The sequence below is a fragment of the Geotrypetes seraphini genome, chromosome 16, assembly GCF_902459505.1.
Source record: "Geotrypetes seraphini chromosome 16, aGeoSer1.1, whole genome shotgun sequence".
NCBI lineage: Eukaryota > Metazoa > Chordata > Amphibia > Gymnophiona > Dermophiidae > Geotrypetes > Geotrypetes seraphini.
In genome coordinates, this window is record NC_047099.1 from 33224895 (window position 1) to 33246697 (window position 21803).

General features: G+C 46.0%; 1 protein-coding gene across 2 annotated transcripts; it reads left to right on the plus strand.

Moving 5' to 3' along the window:
• Positions 1-3279: 3279 nt before the first annotated feature.
• SOX15 (SRY-box transcription factor 15) lies at positions 3280-20219 on the plus strand. 2 transcript variants are annotated; one of them, XM_033925163.1, is made up of 2 exons: positions 3280-4071; positions 19450-20219. In XM_033925163.1, the coding sequence occupies exons 1-2, from the start codon at positions 3467-3469 to the stop codon at positions 19733-19735; spliced, it is 891 nt and encodes a 296-aa protein (XP_033781054.1). In that variant the 5' UTR covers positions 3280-3466; the 3' UTR covers positions 19736-20219. The 2 variants fall into 2 exon arrangements, with proteins under 2 accessions (XP_033781054.1, XP_033781055.1); XM_033925164.1 differs by having other exon boundaries at positions 19453-20219.
• The last annotated feature ends 1584 nt before the right edge of the window (positions 20220-21803 follow it).

Consider the following 21803-nt stretch of genomic DNA (forward strand, 5'->3'; position numbering starts at 1 on the left):
AATAATAATAATAACTTTATTTTTCTATACCGCCATAGTCAAGCGACTTCGAGGCGGTTCACATTGAAAGAAGGCTGGACAGACAGCGAATAACAAGAAGCCTAAAAATAGAAAAGTTACATACTAATTGGAGTTGACACCAGGAAATTCTTTTTCACTGAAAGAGTGGTTGATCGCTGGAATAGTCTTCCATTACAGGTGATTGAGGCCAGCAGCGTGCCTAATTTTAAGGCCAAATGGGATCGGCACATGGGATCTATTCACAGGGCAAAGGTAGGGGAGGGACATTAAGGTGGGCAGACTAGATGGGCCGTGGGCCCTTATCTGCCGTCTATTTCTATGTTTCTATGTTCTATGAGTTCCATGGGTAAAGAATACATGAAAATTGGAGCTTCCTGAGAGATTGAAATAGCGTTTACAGAGGGGAATATCATAGTGAGAGAGGGTGGTCTGTTTTAGTCAATGAATTTGTCGAATAGGGCGGTTTTAATTTATTTTCGGAATGCGTTGTAGGTCAATTTGGATTCATTTAGGAAGTTTTTCAGCCAGACTTGCTGTCTATTCGCTTGGAACATGAAGGTTCAATCCAGGAAGGATTTGTAATTAGAGAATGACACGGTGACAAAATTCATCACCGTTCCCGTTCCCGCGGATAACCGCGGGAAACCATCTTCATGTCATTCTTTAAGGAAAGAGGGAAGAATCAGAGTATGAATGGCCACAACCACTGACCTGCAAGCTTTGCTTTGAATAATGCTGGTGTAGAAGGACAGAGGATGAAATAGACACTAGAAAATGACATGGGTTTATTTCCCGCGGTTATCCGTGGGTGAAAGGATTAGGTCCCAGGACGGGAACGGTGATGAATTTTGTCACAGTGTCATTCTCTAATTTGTATCTGCAGCCTGTGATCTTTGGGTATGCAAAGATATTTTTGTTTCTGGTTGTTCGTGTGGGATTGTGCAAATTTGAATAGAGGTTAGGGTGGCTTATGGGCCTGGGTCCTCCTCTCAATGGTTCACTAGCCCATCCAATATGCAAACAAGAAAGGAAAAGAAGAATTTTGCAAAAGAGATGTCTGAATGTCAACCATGGAAATCCTTTATTGAGTCAACAATGAGAGTGTCATAAAAATAGACAAAGTCTATGGTATAATGTCCATCTTGGTATGGATGTTTACTGAGTCTATGTCAGGGCTAGGCAATTCCGGTCCTCGAGAGCTGGAGCCAGGTCAGGTTTTCAGGATATCCACAATAAATATGCATGAGATAAGATTTGCATCTCAAGGAGGCAGTGCATGCAAATCCATCTCGTACATATTCATGGTGGATATCCTGAAAACCTGACCTGGCTCCGGCTCTCACTGCCTACCCCTGGTCTAGGTCATGCTTAGATTGTCCCAACTAGGATCCCAGTACTCCTGCCGTGAATGAGGGACAGCAAAAACCGGCAGGAGTAACAGTCAAAACGCAATAAAAACGTCTGTGCAGGCACAAAGCACGCCATGAAAGGAAAAAGGAAAAGGAGCCCTATATTTATCAAAATAACGCAATAAGGAGTCATTAATTTGCCTGCACAGGCATTTTCATTGCGTTTTGACGGTTACTCCTGCCGGGTTTTTTTGCTGTCCCTCGTTAATGGCAGTGTTCGCTCGTCCCCTGATGAAGGCGTCTACGGATGCCGAAACTGGGATCCTAGTTGGGACAACCTAGGCATGACCTAGACCAAGTTCCGTCCAGGACATCTTAGGAAAGGTTTAATTATCGCCGCAAGACATCCAAATTGAGCACGCCCATAACACGCCTGCCAACAGGGCCCCCTGGAACTCTGGATGTACAGCGGGCAAAATGCCTTGCTAGGCGTCCAGAAAAATGCCTTTGAAAATTGGACGTCCCGGCGATTAGGACAACCAAGGGCCAACATGACATTTTTTGGACATTTTTAACATAGAACATAAGAACATAAGCAGTGCCTCCGCCGGGTCAGACCATAGGTCCATCTAGCCCAGCAGTCCGCTCCCGCGGCGGCCCATACAGGTCATGACCTGTCTAAATCACCAGAAGGGGCCCCCATGCCATCTTGGCTTCCTGATGAGTCCTATCTTCCCATCGAAGTCCTAGCCCTCCGGTTTCTTAGTATTTAATGCATGCTAATGCTGTTAGTGTGTGCTAAGTAAAAGTGTCCCATAGTATCCGGAATTTTACATAGATTTAAAATATTGTGCATAATTTTTTTTTTTTTAAATCTCTGCACAGAATTCCCCAGGAATATCAGCCTGGTGGCTGTGGGTGCTGCTATCTCTCTCCCCAAAGTCTGCCTTCAGCTGTCGTGCTGTGTTCAAGTTATGGTTCGGTTGTTTGTGCTGTATTCAGGTTTTGGGTGTCTTCTGGTACTGCTGTCTCCTCCTCTGGGGGGGGGGGGGGGTCTGTTTTCACCTCATTGTATTGTGTTCAGACTTTTGGAACACTTAGGGTGCTGGTCTCCCCTCCCCACCTCCTCCCCAAACTATCTCTTCAGAAGTCCATTTCGTAGACATAATATTGTTTTTGCGGAAGTCTGTCTTCAGGTGTTTGTACTGTATTCAGACAGAAGTGACTCTGTCTGCTTTCCTCGTGGTCGCTTCACTTCTGTGTGCTCCAGAGAGACTTTGAGTGTATTAGGGTGCTGTTTCCTGAGATCTCTCTTCAATTTTTCATGCATGGTGTTTAGGCTGTGGGAGTTTTAGGGTACAGGAGCAATCCATCCCGAGTGCATATGGACCACCCTTCTCAATTAGCAGTTTCACTGGGGGAAAACAGAACTGTCTCTAAAATTCCCAACCTGTAATTCTCCTACCTGAGCAGAGTGTACTGATGCGCTTTCTTGCCTAGAAAGATTATAAGCTCTTTTGAGCAGGGACTGGCTCTTCTGTGTTGTGATGTACAACGCTGCGTATGTCTAGTCTCGCTCCAGAAATAGTAGTGGTAAAATATTTTATAAAAAATGAAATATTGGGGGCTCTTCCCTCCCCCCCCCCCCCCCCAATAACTGGCACCTGATGGTTCAGACTTTCTCAAAAAGTTCAATTCTTCAGCAATGTCTCTTTAAAAACACTCAAGGGACTGGTTGGTAGACCACACCTTCTTCCCTGGAATGCAGGGGTGGGGTGGAAGTGGGGGAGTGGAGGGAGGAGGTTCCCAATTAGCATGAGGACCAGTTGATTGGAGCCCTAATCCTTAAAACCACCATACCCAGAGCTGATCTTCCTGTATCTGTTCTGTCACTGGAGACATTAAGGATTGAAGTTGTGCAAACTTAGCTACTTGAGTCCTCAGTCAGGCTCCAGCTCAGCAGCACCTCCCAGAAGAAAGCTGAATAAGAGAAACCAGAGCCAGCCACTGTCCAAGCTCTTGAGTTTGGGCTTTGTTGGTTGGGGGTTGGGGGGGGGGTCTTGGGTTGACTGATTGGGCATTTGAGGCTCACCAAGATGTACGCAGTAATGGACCAGCAGCTGAAACTCCAGATGCCCCAGCACAGCTCAGGGCTGCCCCCAGGGGTTGGGGAGAAGAGCCGGCCCTGTGAAAGCAGCCCGGCGGTGGACCCCATGGACAAGGTCAAGAGACCCATGAATGCTTTCATGGTCTGGTCCAGCAGCCAGAGGCGGAAGATGGCTCAAGAGAACCCCAAGATGCACAACTCGGAGATCAGCAAGCGGCTGGGGGCCGAGTGGAAGCTGTTGAGCGAGGCTGAGAAGCGGCCATTCATCGATGAGGCCAAAAGGCTGAGGGCCATGCACATGAAGGATTACCCCGACTACAAGTACAAGCCCCGCCGCAAGACCAAGCCCACGGCCAAGAAGGAGCCAGTTGGCAAGTACCCACTGGTGGGCGCTGGGGCCATGCTGAGCCCGGGCCCCGGGGGCAGCCCGCACATGGACAGTTACAGCTGGAGCCCCCCCGGTGGCTACGCCCCCATACAGAGCGAGGTGCTCGGGTACCAGCAACCTCTCCATCGCTACGACCTGTCAGGACTGCAGTATCCCCCAGGGCTGACCCCTTCGCAGAGCTACATGAGTGCATCGAACTCCTACAGGTCAGGCTCCCTGTTTCTTAATTGTTGGGATTCATAATGCTCTTTACATGCTGTTTCTGGGAGGAGTGGGGGGGGATTCTTTCTGATATGGGGGTTAGTTTCTGATACTAGGGCATGCTCGGCATAGACATGTGACATCGGACAAAGAACTTTATCCATTTAATTAAACGGGGTTTATCTTAAACTATTCACCAAGGCTTAAATCTTAGACTTATGAGTTTAGCCTAGTGTGGTGCAGTGGTTAGAGTTTCAGCACCCTGAGGTTGTGGGTTCAAAACCCCACGCTGTTCCCTTTGACGCTGCCCCCAGTTACATTATGATAGATTGAAAAGTTGACTCTTTAGGCCCCTCCACTCTTTCTCGTCCTTCCTGCAGTGACCCTAATTAACCGGTAGCACGACCCCCAAAACTTTCCTTCCCTGCTGAGCTTTCTCTGTACTTATCCCACTTATTTTCCCCACCCTCCACCTCTACAGAGGATCCACTGTAACCCTCCCAAGTATCTCTGTGCTAAGAATCCCCCCACCCCATATTTAACTAATAAGGAACCGATTGTGGGATTTGTGTTTCTTCCCTTGAATCCAGAATATCTCTCTTCAGATCCTTCACCCTCTTTTTCCGGAGTACCCCCCCCCCCCCCATCCCGATATCCATTCGACTGTATTTTGCATGATCAACTTATTCATCAGGTCTTCAGAAATTATATATATAAAAACAAGAAATTAGATAACACTCAAGTGTTTGGGGGTTTTCCTGCCACATCACATCGGGTACTTACCGTTCATTCACCTTAGTGACCTCAGGTGATCATTTCGGTACATACAGAAATGGGGAGAAATGAAGGGATTACTGCTTTAGGCTCTTCTTTTTTTTTTAACTAGAGAAGGCTGTATGTACGTATGAAATGAGAATGGAGCTCTTAAAAGGAATTTAAAAAACAAACATCCTAATCCTGGTTATATTCTTTCTCTCTTCTCCCTCCATGCATATCTTGCAATGTCTTATTTCTCCCTTACTTTGGTGGGGGAAATTTCTGGGTTTGCATTTTTACCCAAAAAAAAGGGAACGCACATGTTTCCTTCAAAAGTTCTGAAAAGTTCCTTTGCAGTTAAAGTGGTTAATATTTTGGCATTTGTCATTCCTTAGCAGAAAAACTTCTGAAAAAAGTTCCTTGGGGGGTTAAAAAAAAAAGCGGTTAATATAAATAATAATCACTTTTTATTGAAGGGAACATGTGCATTCCCTTTATGTAAAAAATCCAAACCCAGAAACTTCCCCCACCAAAGTAAGGGAGAAATAAGACATTGCAAGAAAGAGAGAGAGAATAGAGCCTTCCAAATGCTTTCTTTTCTTGAAACAACAAAAACAAATATATATAATTTATTTTTGAATGACAAATGTGAAAATATTTTAATATCAGTGTTAACAAGTGACACGATTTGAAATGATTTATTTTGCAAAATTTCATAAAATATATTTTTTAAAAATGTGAAATATCTCCTGGATTTAGAATTCCTGAACTTTATGTGTGGTGGTGGGGGGGGGGGGGATGTTCTCAAAGCCTTTAGGGCTACCCAGAAGGTCTGCCTTTGAATTCTTCGGGTCGTCCTCTGGCTCCGATTCTACTTCCTTTATATCATCCTAAATCTGATCAACTATAACGGAAGCGGAGGAACCCCCAAATCAGGGAAAGGAGTCTGTCTTGCTTTGAGTCTCCGACCTTGAAACTTCTTTCGGTTTTCTTTGTGGTGTGACTGCATGGAGGGGAAAGCACGGAGATTTCGGCATGATTTGGTTGTGGGGTTTTGTTAACTTGCCTATCCCCCTCTTAATGATGAGCCATTCGTCGGATTTCATTCAGATTTCTGCTACAGGTAGTAAAGCACTCTGCTACCCCCCCTAACTTCCCACAATGCTCACACACTTTTACTAAGGTGCGCTAGCGTTTTTAGCGCAGGCAGGAAATTACCGCGGGCTACGTGACTAGAACTAACGTCTGCTCAGTAAAAGGAGACCTTACCGTAGAATCCTATTTTATAGGTTTTTTAAAAAAAAATTTCTCATAGGCAAACGGGCTAGTTCTATTGGAGTTTGAGTCAGAACACACTGTGATGTCATTAAATATTTTTAAGGGTGGAGTTTGAGTCAGAACACATTGTGATGTCATTAAATATTTTTAAAGCTGTACTGCCATTGGTTGTGTCTGTGGGCATCAGGTGAATCGATTTGTTTCCCGTACCAAATGGCTCCAGAAGGCGTTCCGCCAGGAAAAAGCGACACAAAGTCGTCCCCCCCCCTCCCCCAAAGATATAAAGCCACGTCAATAAAGATCCCCGTGTGGAAGCATCTTGTGGGTTCCCACATGTTTCTGTCTCGACTCCAGAAAAAGGAGGACACATTGAGACATCTGGGGGTTGACTTCCCTTGCCCCAAATCATGAAATGTTATCGCACATTTTCTGTTTCCTTCTTGACGCCCGCTACTGTGTTGGTCCCACTCCAGCGATGGTGATTGATTTGTCTGATGAAAAAAAATACAGTCGGGCCTTTGTATGCCCCTGTCACCCTGTAATACCAAAGGAAAACATTTATTTTTCACTATGTGAGGGGTGAAAGGAGTTTTTTTTTCAGCACCCAGTTGGTTAAAACCCGAAGCCACTGAGGTGAAAGTCTCCCTAACCTGCTGATTTCACAGTTTGTCTTACTGCACGCTAATTTCCTGCCTGCGCTAAAAACACTAGCGCACCCTAAATCCTGGCTGGTGACATTCATAATACAGGTACAAGAAACTGTTCCGTATCTCGTCAGCAGGTGAGAGGTTGCCACTTTTCAACGGAGGGATGCATCGGGGCATAATGTTCCGTTCTGGATTAGGAATTAGTTATTGGACGGAAAAATAGAGGGTGGGGCTAAATGGCCATTTCTCTCAACGGGGGAGGGGGAATAACCCCCGCTAGTCAACGTACGAGAGAACGCTACAAAGTTCTCAGCCCAACCAACCAACTTTCTAAATTCTGAGCGTTATTTTGCCACTGTAGCTAGAGTAGCTTATTTTTTTAAATGCCAATCTGTAGAAACAAAATTCTATGGGGTTTTTTTTTTTTTTTTTTTAAATGTTCATATCGTTGATTAAACTATATCCACGTCCTTCTCTTCTTGGCTGGGCAGAGAACTTTTCGGCACCCCCCCCTTCCTATTTATAAATGATCTGGAAATTGATAGGGCAAGTGAGGTAATTAAATTTTCGGATGATACTAAACTCTAAAAAGTTCTTCGCCAATTAGAAGACTGGGTAGCCAACAGGCAGATTTAAATTTAATGCGGTCAAATGGATAAGTGATGCACATCGTGAGGACGAACCTGAATAAGGTACCAGACGCTAAGGTCCACCTTAGAGGTAAGCACCCAAGAAAAAAGATCTAGGTATCATAGCCAATATGCTGAAACTTTCCACCCAATGCATGGTGGTTGCCAAATAAAGCAAACAGGATGCCAGGAATTATTAGGAAAGGAATGGTAAATAAGACCAAGAATATTATTTATATCCACATATCCTACAATTCTATGTGGATTACAAGCATTTTTCCCTTACTGTCCCGGTGGGCTCCCACTCTAACGTACCTGGGGCAATGGGGATTTGAACCCACAACCCCAGGGTGCTGAGGCTGGAACTCTAACCACTGCACCACACACTCCCTTTGAGCGTTGTGCTCCGTTCTGGCCCCCATATCTCAAAAGATATAGCAGAATTAAAACGGTTCAGGGGAGGATGGCCAAAATGATAAAGGAGATGGCACTCCTCTTGTGTGAGGAAAGGCTAAAGAAGTTAGGGCACTTCAGTTTGGAAAAGAGATGGCTGAGGGGAGATTTGATTGAGGTCTACAAAATCCCAAAGGTGTAGAATGGGTAAAAGTTAACCCTTTTTTTTTTCCTCTTTCAAAAATCATAAAGACTAGGGGGACAGTCAATGAAGTTACATGGAAATACCTTTTAAAACAAATAGGCGGAAATATTTGTTCACTTAAAGAATAGTTAAGCTCTGGAACTTCTTGACAGAAGATGTGCTAACGGCAGTTAGTGTAGCTAGATTTAAAAAAATGTTTGGACAATTTCCTGGAGAAAAAGTCCATAGTCTGTTATTGAGACAGATATGGGGGAAGCCACTGCTTGCCCTGGATCAGTAACATTGGAGTGTTGCTACTCTTTTGGGGTTCCGGAATGTTGCTACTATTTGGGTTTCTGCCAGGTATATGAGACCTGGATTGGCCACTGTGGAAACAGGATACTGGGCTTGATGGACCTTTGGTCTGTCCCAGTATGGCAGCTCTTATGTTCTTATGTGAGCCAAGTATAGGACAATCAAGCTATTGTGACATCACTGATGAGGTTGACTCTTAGGCATTGGTGGAATGAGACATTATGACATCACAATCTCAGCTCTGGAATGTTGCTACTATTTGGGTTTCTGCCAGATACTTGGGACCTGGGTTGGCCACTCTTGGAAACAGGATACTGGGTTTGATGGACCTTCAGTTTGCCCCAGTACAGCAATTCTTATGTTCTTATGTGAGCCAAGTGTAGGACAGTCAAGCTATTGTGACATCACTGATGAGTTTGGCTCTTAGGCATTGGTGGAATGAGGCATTATGACATCACAATCTCAGCTCTGGAATGTTGCTGCTATTTGGGTTTCTGCCAGATACTTGGGACCTGGGTTGGCCACTCTTGGAAACAGGATACTGGGTTTGATGGACCTTCAGTCTGTCCTACTATGGCAACTCTTATGGTCTTATGTTCTAACCATCCAATGTCATTCTTTAGTGTCTGTCTCAACCTTAGTCCTACACCAGCATTCTTTAATGCAAGGCTTGAGGGTCAGTGGCTGGGCCCGTTCATACTCTGATTCTTCCCTCTCTCCTTAAAGAATGGCATGAGGATGGTTTCCTGTGGTTATCGGTTTGGACAGAGACATTGCTGCTGTCTTCCTTCCCTGGGATCTCTCCTGGGGTGTTTGGTGTATTCTGACAGGTTCAGCTCATTTATTGGTGTGGTATTTTCCTGTGGTGATATGCCACAGATTTACATTGGAATTGCTACAATCTGGGGCATCAGTATTTATATAAACTTGCATATACTACTGCAGAGTAAGTATGGACATCAACTGTGGGTTAAGGTGTAGCTAGGATTTTATATTCCCTGACTAGTTAAGGTAAAACAAAGCTAAATGGGGGGAGGGGACAGGGTAAAATTTATAGACCCAAAGGCAAAAAGAATCCAGCAAAGCATGTACAGTAAATTGAAAACTTTGGACTAGCCACCAAGTCTCCCTAGAAAACCCAAATTCTTTGTGTTCTAGGAGAATGTGGTGAAATCAGTTAGCTTAGCAGGGTTTTAAAAAGGCTTGGACAATTTCCTAAAAGAGAAGTCCATAGGCCATGATTGAGATGGCTTGGGAAAATCCACTGCTTATTCCTAGGATAAGCAGCATAAAATCTGTTTTACTACTTGGGATTTAACTAGGTACTTGGGACTTGAGTTGGCCACTGTTGGAAACAGGATACTGGGCTTGATGAACCTTTGGTCTGTCCCAGTATGGCAGCTCTTATGTTCTTATGTGAGCCAAGTATAGGACAACCAAGCTATTGTGACATCACTGATGAGGTTGGCTCTTAGGCATTGGTGGAACGAGGCATTATGACATCACAATCTCAGCTCTGGAATGTTGCTGCTATTTGGCTTTCTGCCAGGTATTTGTGACTTGGATGGGCCGTTGTTGGACCTTCGGTCTGTCCCGGTATGGGAATTTTTATGTACTTGTTTTCAAGTTCTTCACAGAAAAATGCAACTCTTAATCAGACTAGTCTAGTACTTTTGGATACTGGCTAGGGTGCTTTAGGGCAAGGAGTGAGGAGAACTGTAGCTGTGTGTGTAGGGGTGGGAGTCTCCACGCTGAAATAGGGGGGGTGCTACAAGGCAGGAATGAGTATGTATGTGTTTGGAGGGGGGGGGGTGTTCTGTGCTGAAACAGCAAGGTGGTACTACATGGTAGGAGTGAGTACTACTGGAAGAGCTATGGTTGAGAGTGAAGAAGTCTGTGCTGGAATAACAGGGAATGACATGGGATATACTGGTAGATCTGTGTTTGGGAAGGGGATCTCTTTACCGAAACAGCAGGGGGTGATGCAGTGCAAGGTGACTGTATTCATAGGATGGGGTGTGAATGGCAGGGGTAAGAGGTATTGGCAGAGCTCTGAACGAAGGGGGTCTCTAGGGCACGAGTGAGGTGAGCTAGCAGAGTTGTGTGTTTGAGGGGCTCTCTCGGTACTGGAAGAATGGAGGTACTGCAAGGCAGGAATAAGGTGCATTTGGCTGAGCTCTGTGTGCATGTGTGTCTCAGTACTAGAATATCAGGGGTACTGCATGGCAGGAGTGAGGTGAAATGGCAGAGGCGGGCGGGTGGAATAGAAGAGCAGGAGTGAGGTACATTTGGTAGAGAGATGTGTGACTGAATGGGGGGGGGGGCGGGTCTCTGATCTAGAACAGCAGAGAGTGCAGGGCAAGAATGAAGATTTGGTTGGGCTGTTTGGGGAAATCTCTACCGGAGTAGCAGGGGTACCGCAGGACAGGAGTGAGGTACATTGACAGGTTTTTTTTCAATCCACCAAGCCCAAGGGGGAGGGCAAAGGTCTCTTAAAAATACCCACCTCCCCCACTCCTTCCCTGACCCTGATCATCCCACTCTCGCTGTCCATGGTGCTAGACTACTCAGAAAAAAAAAATCATATTCATAATCAGGGTTGGGCCACCAGTCGTTGGGGGCCACAGCTCAGTCAGATTTTCCGCAACGAATATGGATGAGATCTATTTGCATACAATGGGAGCAGTGCATGTACATAGCTCGTGCATATTCATTATGGAAATCTTAAACTTGTGGCCCTCAGACAGTGGTTGCCCATTCCTGCCCTAAATCATAGGTCTTTGTAGAGCCACCCCTACCCCCACCACCAGAGTTTATGAACAGGGGACACCAAGTTTGACTTCAGGGATGTTAAATGGTGTGTGGAAGGTCACACATACTGGCTACCGGGTAATAGGGGCAGAAAGAAGACTTAATCGAATGAAAATAATGGTGAAAAATTCTCTGAGAAACTGTCCGGCAAATAATTTTTAGTGTCAAGTTGATCCAGTGTTAAGGAGGTGGCTGGAGGCCGAGTAGATCAAGTCTCTGAATTGCTCTGATGTCCAAGTGTCACACAGCTGGGCTTAATTTTTCACAGTCCCGATTCTTTCTTGGGCTGCTTCCTGATGCCATCTTTCCGGACCATTCCACGCAGGTCTCTTCAGGACACTTTTCCGTGTGCACTTTAACCCTTCCATGCAGGCCCAATCACTGGCAGCGATGTCTCTCCGTGGACACTGGCTAAAGAAAGGGGGGGGGGGAGACGGAACAGGACCAGAGCTCTCCAGTTTAAAACCTTGTGAAGGTGGAGGGAGGGGAGACTGTCGAGTGGGTTATGGGGAACGGAATGGGCCAGAGAAATAACCTACAACCCCACTGCACTCTGTCCCCAGAAATTCGGCATTTATTTCCAACTCCCCCCTCCCCCCCCACACTTTTCTCCTATTTTTTTTTTCCAGGAGGGTCATGAAACTTTTCACGAATACCTTTTTCTCCTCCTAAGGGCCTGCTTTAAACCACAGACAAGAGCAATTATATTATGAGTTCGATGGGCCTTGAAATTGGTACTAATGATATAGGATGCTAGACTTCTAATTAGCAGAAATACCTTTTTGTCCCTTCATAAAATGTATATCACTCTCCCATTGCTTCAGGTGCTCTTTTGGGGGGGGGGGGGGGGTACTTCTACTTGAGGCTTTGAGTCTTATTCAGAAAGTTGGACTGAAAGCTGAAAAATTAAGGCAGAAATAGAGGGCAAGGGAGGATGAGGCCTGGCAGTGTGGCAGGAGAGGACAGCAACCCGACAGGCCTAGGGCTCCCTGTGGGCACTGCGGCCTGATGCGGTATAAAGCAATTTGCCACTGGTTGTTGGATAAATGTGTTTAGAGGATGTGTGAATGAGGGCTGAAGATTCTTGGCACATCCTGCCCTCTGCTTCCCCCTTCCTGACAAGCCTGAGCAGGAAGGCCCAGGCCCAGCAGGTGTCCACATGGAACAGGCTCCTGGAAACCTGAAGAACCGGTCCTGGACACTCATTCACAGCTTCCAGCGAGCCCATATCCCCCCTCTCCATGGGGGCTAGGACTGATGGGGGAGGGGGAGGCGGTGGAACCCTTTCCAATCCTATTAGAGGCAGTTTGGAATGGTCCCTGTGCAATGTACCTGGACACTTAGGCCCACTGGCACTTCACTCGGCTCCCAAAAGGGGAATCACGCGGACAGAAGTGCAAATTAGTGAAACTAAAAGCCGGCCATGTAGTTGCTCTTTGTGTGGGCAAATGAAGATCGCACATACGCGGCTGGAAATGAATACAAGCTGGCTGGTTCCTCCTGCATCCCAACCTGGACACTTCCACAGGGACTCCTTTTTTTTATTTTAAGCATGCATGCGCTCTTTTAACCAGGGAGCCTCAGCCAGGGTTAGTCACGGGGAAACATTTCTCCTTTTATGATCTTCAGACCTTTTAGTTTCATACATGCATTAATGCAAATCATTTAACATGGCCTGAACTAGAGAATGACACGGGGACCCGTCCCCATAGGAACTCAATTTCCACGTCCCGTCCCTGTGAGTTTTGGCCCTGGCACTGCCCCTGCCCCATTCCTGTAAGCTCTGCCTTAACTGCACAAGCCTCAAACACTTATGATTTGAAAGTGTTTGAGGCTTGTGAAGATGAGGACGGAGCTTAGTCATTGGTGGAATGAGGCATTATGACATCACAATCTGAGCTCTAGAATGTTGCTACTTAGGATTTTAAAGCAAGGACGGAGCTTAGGCATTGGTGGAATGAGGCATTATGACATTACAATCTGAGCCCTAGAATGGTGCTACTTAGGATTTTAAAGCAAGGACGGAGCTTAGGCATTGGTGGAATGAGGCATTATGACATCACAATCTGAGTTCTAGAATGGTGCTACTTAGGATTTTAAAGCAAGGACGGAGCTTAGGCATTGGTGGAATGAGGCATTATGACATCACAATCTGAGCCCTAGAATGGTGCTACTTAGGATTTTAAAGCAAGGACGGAGCTTAGGCATTGGTGGAATGAGGCATTATGACATCACAATCTGAGCTCTAGAATGTTGCTACTTAGGATTCGAAAGGGTTTGAGGCTTGTGCAGATGAGGACGGAGCTTGCAGGAATGGGGCAGGGACAGGAAAAGAATTCACCGGGACATGAATATAAGTTTCCACAGAACAGAGAAAAATATGTCCCCGTGTCATTCTCTAGTCTGAACTTTTTAATGCTTGCAAATTGGCTTTTTAAGGGGCAAGCCTAGAACAGATCACCTGAATTCACATGCCACTTGTGTGTATCAGAGAACAGAAAACTGGTGTTTCCATGTATAAATGGCAGCAAATAGACAGAGGTCCCGATGTTCAAAACTTACCGTGCTTTTAACGTTCGACGCTAAACCAGTTCTAATCAGTTTAGCGTCCAAGCATTTTAGCTTCTAATGCGCAAAATGGTTTTGTGCTTCTTAACAGCTTCCGAGAATACTGTGGCAATGTAGTTCAGCCAGCTAATTAATATTAAAATGAGCACGCCGGACGATGCACAAAATGAAGCGCAAAGTTTTAGCGCTCCAGAATTGCCGGCAGGTCTGGAGGCGCTGGTGGCATTGAACTGTGTGTGGTTAAAAGCATTTACATATCAGCAAGTCTGGGGCTGCTGATTGCATGAGAGGTGGAAGTTTAAAAAAAAAAAAAAGTCTGGTTCGGGGGTACCAATAAAAACATATACACTCCTCCCTCCGTATTTGTGGGGGGTTAGGAGCAGAGCCGGCCTGCGAATATGGAAAATTCGTAAATAACTTTTGGGCTGACTCTGAGCCGCCCCCGCCTCCCTCCTGGGTCCCGGACCTTACCTCGATCTTCCTACGCTCCTGTCCCGTGCAGACCCATCATCCCTAATGGCTGCCGGGAGTTTCCGTGGTCTCTCGAGACTACAACGGGACCTCGCGGCAGCCATTTTGGAGGAGGGATCTGCACGGGGGCAGGAGCGTAGGAAGATTGCTTCTGCCCCGAGTCACCGCAAGACCACCAGGTAAGGTCCGTGGGTAAGAATATTATTAGAGGGGTGACGAGATTAGTGCGATAATGTTCATATCACGGAGGTAGCTGGGTGAATGTGGTGGGTATATCGGCATTGTTAAAGTGTTGGGAGCTCCGAGTAGCTTTAGAATCGTAGTAACATAGTAACATAGTAGATGACGGCAGATAAAGACCCGAATGGTCCATCCAGTCTGCCCAACCTGATTCAATTTAAATTTTTTTTTTTTTTAAGTTTTTTTCTTCTTAGCTATTTCTGGGCAAGAATCCAAAGCTTTACCCGGTACTGTGCTTGGGTTCCAACTGCCGAAATCTCTGTTAAGACCTACTCCAGCCCATCTACACCCTCCCAGCCATTGAAGCCCTCCCCTACCAAACGGCCATACACAGACATAGACCGTGCAAGTCTGCCCAGTAACTGGCCTAGTTCAATCTTTAATATTATTTTCTGATTCTAAATCTTCTGTGTTCATCCCACGCTTCTTTGAACTCAGTCACAGTTTTACTCTCCACCACCTCTCTCGGGAGCGCATTCCAGGCATCCACCACCCTCTCCGTAAAGTAGAATTTCCCAACATTGCCCCTGAACCTACCACCCCTCAACCTCAAATTATGTCCTCTGGTTTTACCATTTTCCTTTCTCTGGAAAAGATTTTGTTCTACGTTAATACCCTTCAAGTATTTGAACGTCTGAATCATATCTCCCCTGTCTCTCCTTTCCTCTAGGGTTTACATATTCAGGGCTTCCAGTCTCTCCTCATACGTCTTCTGGCGCAAGCCTCCTATCATTTTCGTCGCCCTCCTCTGGACCGCCTCAAGTCTTTTCTAAAAGCGTGCTGTAAATGGTAGCGGTAGTCCAACAGATTGGCTGATTGGGCTCTGTCCAACCTGTGCAGAGGGAAGAACCCTCCTCCTGCAACTTTGATCGCTGCCCGGCTGCTTGTCCATGTAGGAAGATCACTCCCGGTAAGGTCTGGGGAGGTCGGGGACGGAACGATTCACCAGGGGGGTTCCGGGCCTCAAAAATGCGCGTCACCAAATCCACAAATACTAAAACCGCAAATATGGAGGGAGGAATGTATATCTTGTGTTTTCACATTTGCATGATTTGCTAGTAGTTCTCCCACCCCCCATGACGCTTATGATGTGGGAGTGGGGCGCCTCCAACCCCCACTACGCCACTGCATGTACAGCCTACAGAATACAATGTGTAGCACACAGTGGCTTAGCCATGGAGCCCTTGAGGGCTTTGGCTCCCTCTGAGTAGAGAAATGACACGGGGACAAATTTGTCCCCATCACCGCAGGAACTCAATCTCCCCGCCCCCCGTCCCCGCGGGTTTTGTCACTGTCCCCGCCCCGTTCCTGTAAGCTCTGCCTTAACCGCACAAGCCTCGAACACTTATGATTTTTTTAAGTATTTGAGGCTTGTGCAGGGGAGGACGGAGCTTAGGCATTGGTGGAATGAGGCAGTATGACATCACAGTCTGAGCTCTAGAATGTTGCTACTTAGGATTTTAAAGGGTTTGAGGCAGATGAGGACGGAGCTTAGGCATTGGTGGAATGAGACATTATGACATCACAATCTGAGCTCTAGAATGTTGCTACTTAGGATTTTAAAGGGTTTGAGGCTTGTGCGGATGAGGACGGAGCTTAGGCATTGGTGGAATGAGGCATTATGACATCACAGTCTGAGCTCTAGAATGTTGTTACTTATAATTTTAAAGGGTTTGAGGCTTTTGTGCAGATGAGGACGGAGCTTGCAGGAATGGACTCGCCGGGACGGGAAAATGAGTTCCCGCGGTGATGGGGAAAAATTTGTCCCCATGTCATCCTCTACCTCTGAGCTCAGGCCCCCCTCCATACCCGCAACCCCCTTCCCAACGTCACAAACCGCTTAGAATGTAGAGATGATGCGGTATACAAACCTAAGGTTTAGATTAGATTAGACTCGGAAACACTTCCTAACATTCCCTTGGAGGGTTCTAGGTTTGTTCCCGACCCACTGTGATAAGCAATCATTGATGTTATAAGAGCAATATCATACTGGATGTCTCTTGTACCCCTGAGGCAGGCTCCAATGCTGAAACAGACCGTGTCGGATCTACAACACATACAGATAATAGAGACTGTTCTGTTCATTTTTTAATATTTTAATAAATATTCATTCATGTATCTCTGGTTGGTGTGTACAGTTCCATCACCCCCTTGTGAGGTTTATTTTCCTTGGTTTTGCTCTACAATTAGTCTTATGTTTAAATGATTTTTATTAACTACGAAAACATAAATCACAACAGTATATAAACTAGGAAACAGAACATAGTTCCATTGTAACCCCCCCCCCCCCAAAATCTCCGCATCCCTCCAACCCTAGCTTCCCACAGTAGCCATCTACAATTAGTCTTCAATGTCCAACAGTATCACCAGTCCTGGACACTCATTCACAGCTTCCAGAGAGCCCATATCCCCTCTCCATGGGAAGTAGATGGTGGAACCCCTTCCAATCCTAGTAGAGGCAGGACTGGGCCTGAGCAACTCATCTTTTCTAAATCCGAGCTTGAGGTGAGGCACGGTCAAGTGCACGAGTTATTTCCCTATCTAGGATCTAAAGCAGGAGTGTCAAAGTCTCTCCTCGAGGGCCTCAATCCAGTCGGGTTTTCAGGATTTCCCCAATGAATATGCATTGAGATCTATTTGCATGCACTCATAGAAACATAGAAACATAGAAACATAGAGATAGACGGCAGATAAGGGCCCACGGCCCATCTAGTCTGCCCACCTTAATGTCCCTCCCCTACCTTTGCCCTGTAAATAGATCCCATGTGCCGATCCCATTTGGCCTTAAAATCAGGCACGCTGCTGGCCTCAATCACCTGTAGTGGAAGACTATTCCAGCGATCAACCACTCTTTCAGTGAAAAAGAATTTCCTGGTGTCACCTCGTAGTTTCCCGCCCCTGATTTTCAACGGATGCCCTCTTGTTGTCGTGGGACCCTTGAAAAAGAAGATATCTTCCTCCGCCTCGATGCGGCCCGACTCCTTTCATTGTATGCTAATAGATCTCATGCATATTCATTGGGGAAATCCTGAAAACCTGACTGGATTGCGGCCTTCAAGGAGGGACTTTGACACCCCTGATCTAAAGTTTACCTGACGGTGAAGTGACTTATCTGGCGAATTAAGTTAAATGATCCCTAGGTTATGTTATTTTTAATCTTTTTGTTAACCGCGTTGAACTTTTGGTTATGCGGTTTATAAGTACGATGTTAATGTTATCAGGACAAGTGGGATTTGAATCCTGACTAGGAGACCGAGCGGGGACAGAAATCAAACCCATCCCTACTGGAATTGAATCTGTTCCCGCCCATCTCCACAGTAATCTTTCGTCCTCGCTTGTCCCCCCATGAACTTCAGAAGTAGTTATTTGATTTAATTATGCTACTGAATTAGAGGCTGTGGTAGAGACCCATTTGCTTATTTGTAAAGACACTTTTTCAATTTAGAAATAGTAATTGGGAAGCATACTTTGTAAATGGGTCTCTGCCAGAGCCTCTAATGTCAGTATTGTGTCTGCTGAAGACTTCCTCTGAAGGTGGCCCAAAATCTCTTGTACCAAGCTGTGGCTAAGCCACAGACGCTGGCACCTCAGTGGCTCAAGGATGCTGCCACTTGGTAGAAGGGAGTTCTGGCCACCTTTGGAGGAGGTCCTCAGCTGACGGTGCTTGGGGGAATCCCTACAGCTACAGCAAGAACTTCCAACACTGGTGAAATAAAACCAGGAATGCATATCCTTTTCGGTTGAGCGCAATGAAGCCATCTGCTACATACATTTCCCAAAGCTAATGTATGTCCGTCAATAAATTCTTTTTTTCACCTTTGATGTCTGGAGATTTTTTTTTTTTTTCCCATCAAGTTGGTTCCAGTTTCTCTTTTCTGGTTTGTTTGGTTTTTTGCTTTCCTGTCTTCTGCAAATTCTTCTTCAAGCACTTGCTGTCCATTGGATTGGATTGGTCCTATTTTTATTTCATATACTGTTTGGACACAGTGTAATAACCTTAGTTGTTGTAAACTGCTTATCAGATTAACAGTTTACAATCAGTAGAAAAAATTACACATAACACTTTCAGTCAAATCTTCTGTCCTGATATAAAATACAGGTATATTAAAAATTGCCATAAGCATGTTTGCTTATGATCCGTAGTACTGTTGAACTAAATCTTCAGCTGTTTACGAAAGGCATAATGATAGCTCGTCATAAAACTCATGGTCCAGCGTTTCTCTTCCCTCCCTTCCATTATACAGCATCTTCACTGATTTCTTTCTCCACAGCATTTCATCTTTTCTCTCCCCCCACCCCCAAGTGCAATGTTGCCCTTTCACTGTCCACTTTCTCATTCCTTCTCTTGCTGCAAAGGAAATGGGGGGAAAGAGAGAGAGGGATACAGAATGCATCTCTCCTACCCCCTCTACTGCCACATCCAACAATTCCCTCCCCCCTCTCTCTCTCTCCCCCATGTGCGCCATCTTTCCCTCTCACACCCATGACCGACAATTCTCCCTTTCTTATTTCCTCCCTCACCTCAGCATCTTTCTCTCCCTCCCTCTCTCCATCTTATGTCCCAAGTTTGTGCCCCCTCCCACAGAGCCATCCAAGTAGGCCTCTTTTCTGCCTTCCAGCCGCACTTGCTTCTTCACAAAGCTGCGGGCAGTGAAGGAGGCGGGTCTTAGAGTGAGGTAACACCTGCGGGAGCCCCGAAAGAGGTGCCTACATCCCTGCTGACCCCCAGGGAAGCCAGTGGAAATGAAATAATGGAGAGGTCTGATCCGTTCTACACGAATCCACTAAAAATCTGATGACCATAGTTTGTAGGGTTTGCAACTTTAAGATACTTGAATAAACTACTTTACAGTCTTAAAATGAAAAAAATAAAAAGCATGAAGCAACAGACGCAGTGTCATAGTTTGTGTTTTGTTTTTAGAGATGCAATCACTGTTATAGGTTAATAAATAAAATGGAAAATAAGGTGGTAAGAACTTATCACCTAATTTTCCTTTTAAAGTAGACTAACGGCTTAAACATTGACCCAGTTTTGCTTTAATAATGACATGTTTTTTTTTGTTGTTGTTTTTTTTTTTCTCTTCACTGCAGCAGCCTGTCGTACAGCTCCCCTTCCCAGCACTCCCCCACGATTCTCCCTATGGTGAAGCAGGAAAGTGGGTCGCTGTCCCCTGGCTCCTCGGTGGCACATCACAGAGCAACCGGGGGGGTCGGAGGAGCCGGTGGCTTCCAGGGCGAGTTCCGCGACATGATGACTATGTACGGGCTGGCGGGAGGGGACGTGGCAGAGCCTGCCGGCCAGCGGGCTTACCACACCCCTCAACCTCATTATCAGAACTTGGGCCTGAACGGGACGGCACCCTTGACGCACCTCTAACAAGGGGGGGTTGGAGGAGCACAGCCCACCACAGGCAGTGGGAACCAGCAGCCGCGGACTGCAGGAGAAGAGACTTTCAATGTCTTGTGCTTTTTTTTTTTTTTTAATGATGTACAGAATATAATGAAGGAACTTTTGGGTTTTTTATCTACTTTTGTACATAATTCTTGTGTGAATGTTTAAACATCCTCTCTTTCCATAATTTAAAAGTGCCTTCTGCTTTTACATCTAGCTGCTCTGCCCCTCTCAATGCAAGCACATAAATATCAGGGCCATGAAAACAGGTGTGATATTTATTTGGTATAGATAACTACGTAGGCCTCTGGCTCAGTTTGTAGAGCTTGGCAACTGTTTCCCCAGCGACGGGTGATGTCATTGCTGTGCGCCTGCAGGCAACGCAGACCTGTGCTGATGTCACACGCTGCCACTCCAAAGAGTGGTTAAAGGGAGACGTTTTTTTTTTTTAAGTACATTACAATGAAACCTAGAACTTTTTTTCAGAGTGAAAAGTTTGTTCCCCTATGGGGAAAGAATGGACATTTCTCTGCAAGAATATCTTGGAGGGAGGTGGTGGTGGGGGGGGGGGGTAGAACCTATATTCATGTCTTTAATAAATGTTTGCATCTTGTTCCTTAAGTTGCACAGATGGACTCTTGACTTATTTTTTTTTTTTTTTTAATAGAATTTTTTTTGAGGGGGGAGATCCTCAAAAAGCTACATTCTTTTGGTCATCTACAAAAAGAAATAAAGATTTCAAGAGTATCTGGTCTCTTCTTGTTGGAGGTGTATAAGGGATGGCTGTGTGCGTGTGTGGGTTGAGCAGAGAACCAGAGAAGTCAGGATTAAAGAGCTGCACGGGAGCGGGGCCGACGGGAATCCCGCAGAATCCACGGGGATCTTCAGCAGGGATGTAGGCACCCCTTTCGGGGCTCCCGCAGGTGTTACCTCACTCTAAGACCCGCCTCCTTCACTGCCCGCAGCTTTGTGAAGAAGCAAGTGCGGCTGGAAGGCAGCGGTTCCTACATATTGCTCGCAGCTGACCCAGAAACCTTTTCTAAGATGTCAGAGGGAAGGCTTCCGGGTCAGCCACGGGCAGCATGTAGGAACTGCCGCCTGCAGCTTTGCAAAAAAGCAAGTGTGGCTGGAAGGCAGAAAAGAGGCCTACTTGGATGGCTCTGTGAGAGGGGGCACAAACTTGGGACATAAGATGGAGGGAGGGAGGGAGGGAAAGATGCTGAGGTGAGAGAGGGAATAAGAAAGGGAGAATTGTCGGTCATGGGTGTGAGAGGGAAAGATGGCGCACATGGGGAGAGGGAAAGAGAGGGGGGGGAGGGAATTGTTGGATGTGGCAGTAGAGGGGGTAGGAGAGATGCATTCTGTATCCCTCTCTCTCTTTTCCCCCATTCCCTTTGCAGCAAGAGAAGGAATGAGAAAGTGGACAGTGAAAGGGCCACATTGGGGGGAGGTGCTGTAGAGAATGGTGAGAGCACAAATTCAAGTCCCAGTTGCCAAAGAAATGCCTTAACTAAATATTATTTAACCTTAGCATTCGCACAATGTGTGGTACAACTCTGCAATATCCTAGATCAGGGGTTACCAACCCTGTCCTGGAGGGCCGCCAGGCCAATCGGATTTTCGGGCTAGCCCTATGGAATATGGATGGAGCAGATTTGCATGCCTATCACTTCCATTATATGCAAATCTCTCTCATGCATATTCATTATGGCTAGCCTGAAAAACCGATTGGCCTGGTGGTCCTCCAGGACAGGGTTGGGAACCAGTGTCCTAGATGGCTGATCTGTTTTGGTCTTCTCTCCACACAGCTTATCCATGACACCCCAAGCCAAATATAACTTCAAAGTATTTGGTTGGGGGGGGGGGTCTCAATCATATTACCAAGATGAACACACTGGGCCCAGTATTCAAATGGCCTTAACACGTACCTATTAATCTCTATATTTATGTTCAAATCATTTTTTTTCAACAAGCGACATAGCTAGAACTGCCCACAGTCCTAATCTGTTTGAAAGTTTGCAGTCTACAGAAAAAAAAAGTTCCGGCAACTTAT

Coding starts and splice junctions, on each gene's coding strand:
- SOX15 (XM_033925163.1), top strand. CDS start 3,467: ATGTACGCAGTAATGGACCAGCAGCTGAAACTCCAGATGCCCCAGCAC. Junction 4,072..19,449: donor AGTGCATCGAACTCCTACAG/GTCAGGCTCCCT, acceptor TCTTCACTGCAG/CAGCCTGTCGTACAGCTCCC.